Source organism: Arachis ipaensis, chromosome B06 (genome assembly GCF_000816755.2).
Source record: "Arachis ipaensis cultivar K30076 chromosome B06, Araip1.1, whole genome shotgun sequence".
NCBI lineage: Eukaryota > Viridiplantae > Streptophyta > Magnoliopsida > Fabales > Fabaceae > Arachis > Arachis ipaensis.
In genome coordinates, this window is record NC_029790.2 from 132710012 (window position 1) to 132711440 (window position 1429).

The following is a 1429-nucleotide window of genomic DNA, read 5'->3' on the forward strand; positions in this document are numbered from 1 at the left end:
TAATATTTGATTTATTTTAATTATGTCTTTTATATGTTTAAATTGTGTGTATCTTTTTTTTAATGTTTAACCTGTCAAAAAAGCGAGTCAGACTTTAAAATTAAGTCTATAAAAAAAATGACAGTGAAATCCGTCCCATTTAATTTATAAAATTTGACATCACATTTTTTTTACATAAAAACAAAATAATTAAGCCTTTTTTAATATTTTTAAATCAAATTTTTTAGACGTATGAATTTGATCAAATATTGTTATAATTAATTAGTTATGAAGTTATAATTTTTCTATTTTGATTAGTTTGATAAAAAAAAAATTTAAATTTTTTAAAAGAAAAATTATAGTGGAAAGCAGGGTGGACGGGTCGGTTTCCGATCTTTGGGTAGAGATATATTGGGTCAAGTTTGATTTCTCTTGTTAAATTTAGAATAAGTTATAGTAACCAAACAAATAGAGAAAGCAAAGGTATAATGTTCCTTGTGGGCCTTTATAATAGACTAGCCCTAAGCCCATTAAGTTCAAACTTTAACACTCTTTAATTAGAAGGTACGTGCAATCTGTCCAAAAAAAAATTAGAAGGTACAAAAATTACTTTTAAAAAGTACAATTATTTGAACATTTTTTACATGATATCTTAGAGAAAATTTAATGTACACTCTAGGAGAAACTAAACCACCTATACACTTGTTATAATTCGTAATAATTAAAATTTATATAAAAACCAAGACTTTAAAGTAATTATAATAATAACTGATTAGGTGGCAGATTTAGAAAAGGAAGTGCAAAAGCAAGCAGAACTAAGAGTAATGTACAGGAAAAGAATGGAAAGAACACAAGACTACTTGAGATATTGCCTTCAAATAGCACAAGACAATGGAATATTGGACCTTATTGTTAAACAACCTCCTCTCTCTCATGCTCTAAGCTCATCCTCCATTATTGCAAGCCCTCAAGTTCAAATCCCCACTACTACTACTACTACTCATCTTGCTCAGATCATAGATCAAGCCAAAATCAATGGATGGTACATTGATCCTATTGAGGTTAGTGTTTCATTTTGCTATGAAAAATGTTAGGATTATCAAAATTTATTGATTTTTACCATCACTTAGTTGTTTATTTAATTTTTTTAGTCTAGTTCTTTTAATTTAGTAATCCAACAACATATTTTATCCCATACTTTTAAATATTAATGGTTAAATAATGACAAAAAATAATAAATTTCAATGATTCGCTAATATTTTTTATAAAGTAATTTATATCAACGATGTTATTGTAAAAATATTTTATCCACTCATTTAATTATAAATGTCGTGTAAAAATAAAAGTAAAAACCTACTTTTCATACACATTGCATGAATAATTGTTTAAATAATTAAATTTAATTAAATAATTTTATAAATTTATTTATACTGTCAATGTATTAAAATTA

The 1429-nt window shown here is 25.1% G+C and overlaps 1 protein-coding gene across 1 annotated transcript in view; it reads left to right on the forward strand.

Moving 5' to 3' along the window:
* The window catches only part of LOC110263623 (serine/threonine-protein kinase STY17-like), a 12706-nt gene that overhangs the window by 2395 nt on the left and 8882 nt on the right, over nt 1-1429 (forward strand). The window contains exon 2 of the mRNA XM_021105235.1: nt 756-1040. Within this exon, the coding sequence (XP_020960894.1) occupies nt 756-1040 (285 nt within the window). The remainder of the gene's footprint in view (nt 1-755; nt 1041-1429) is intronic.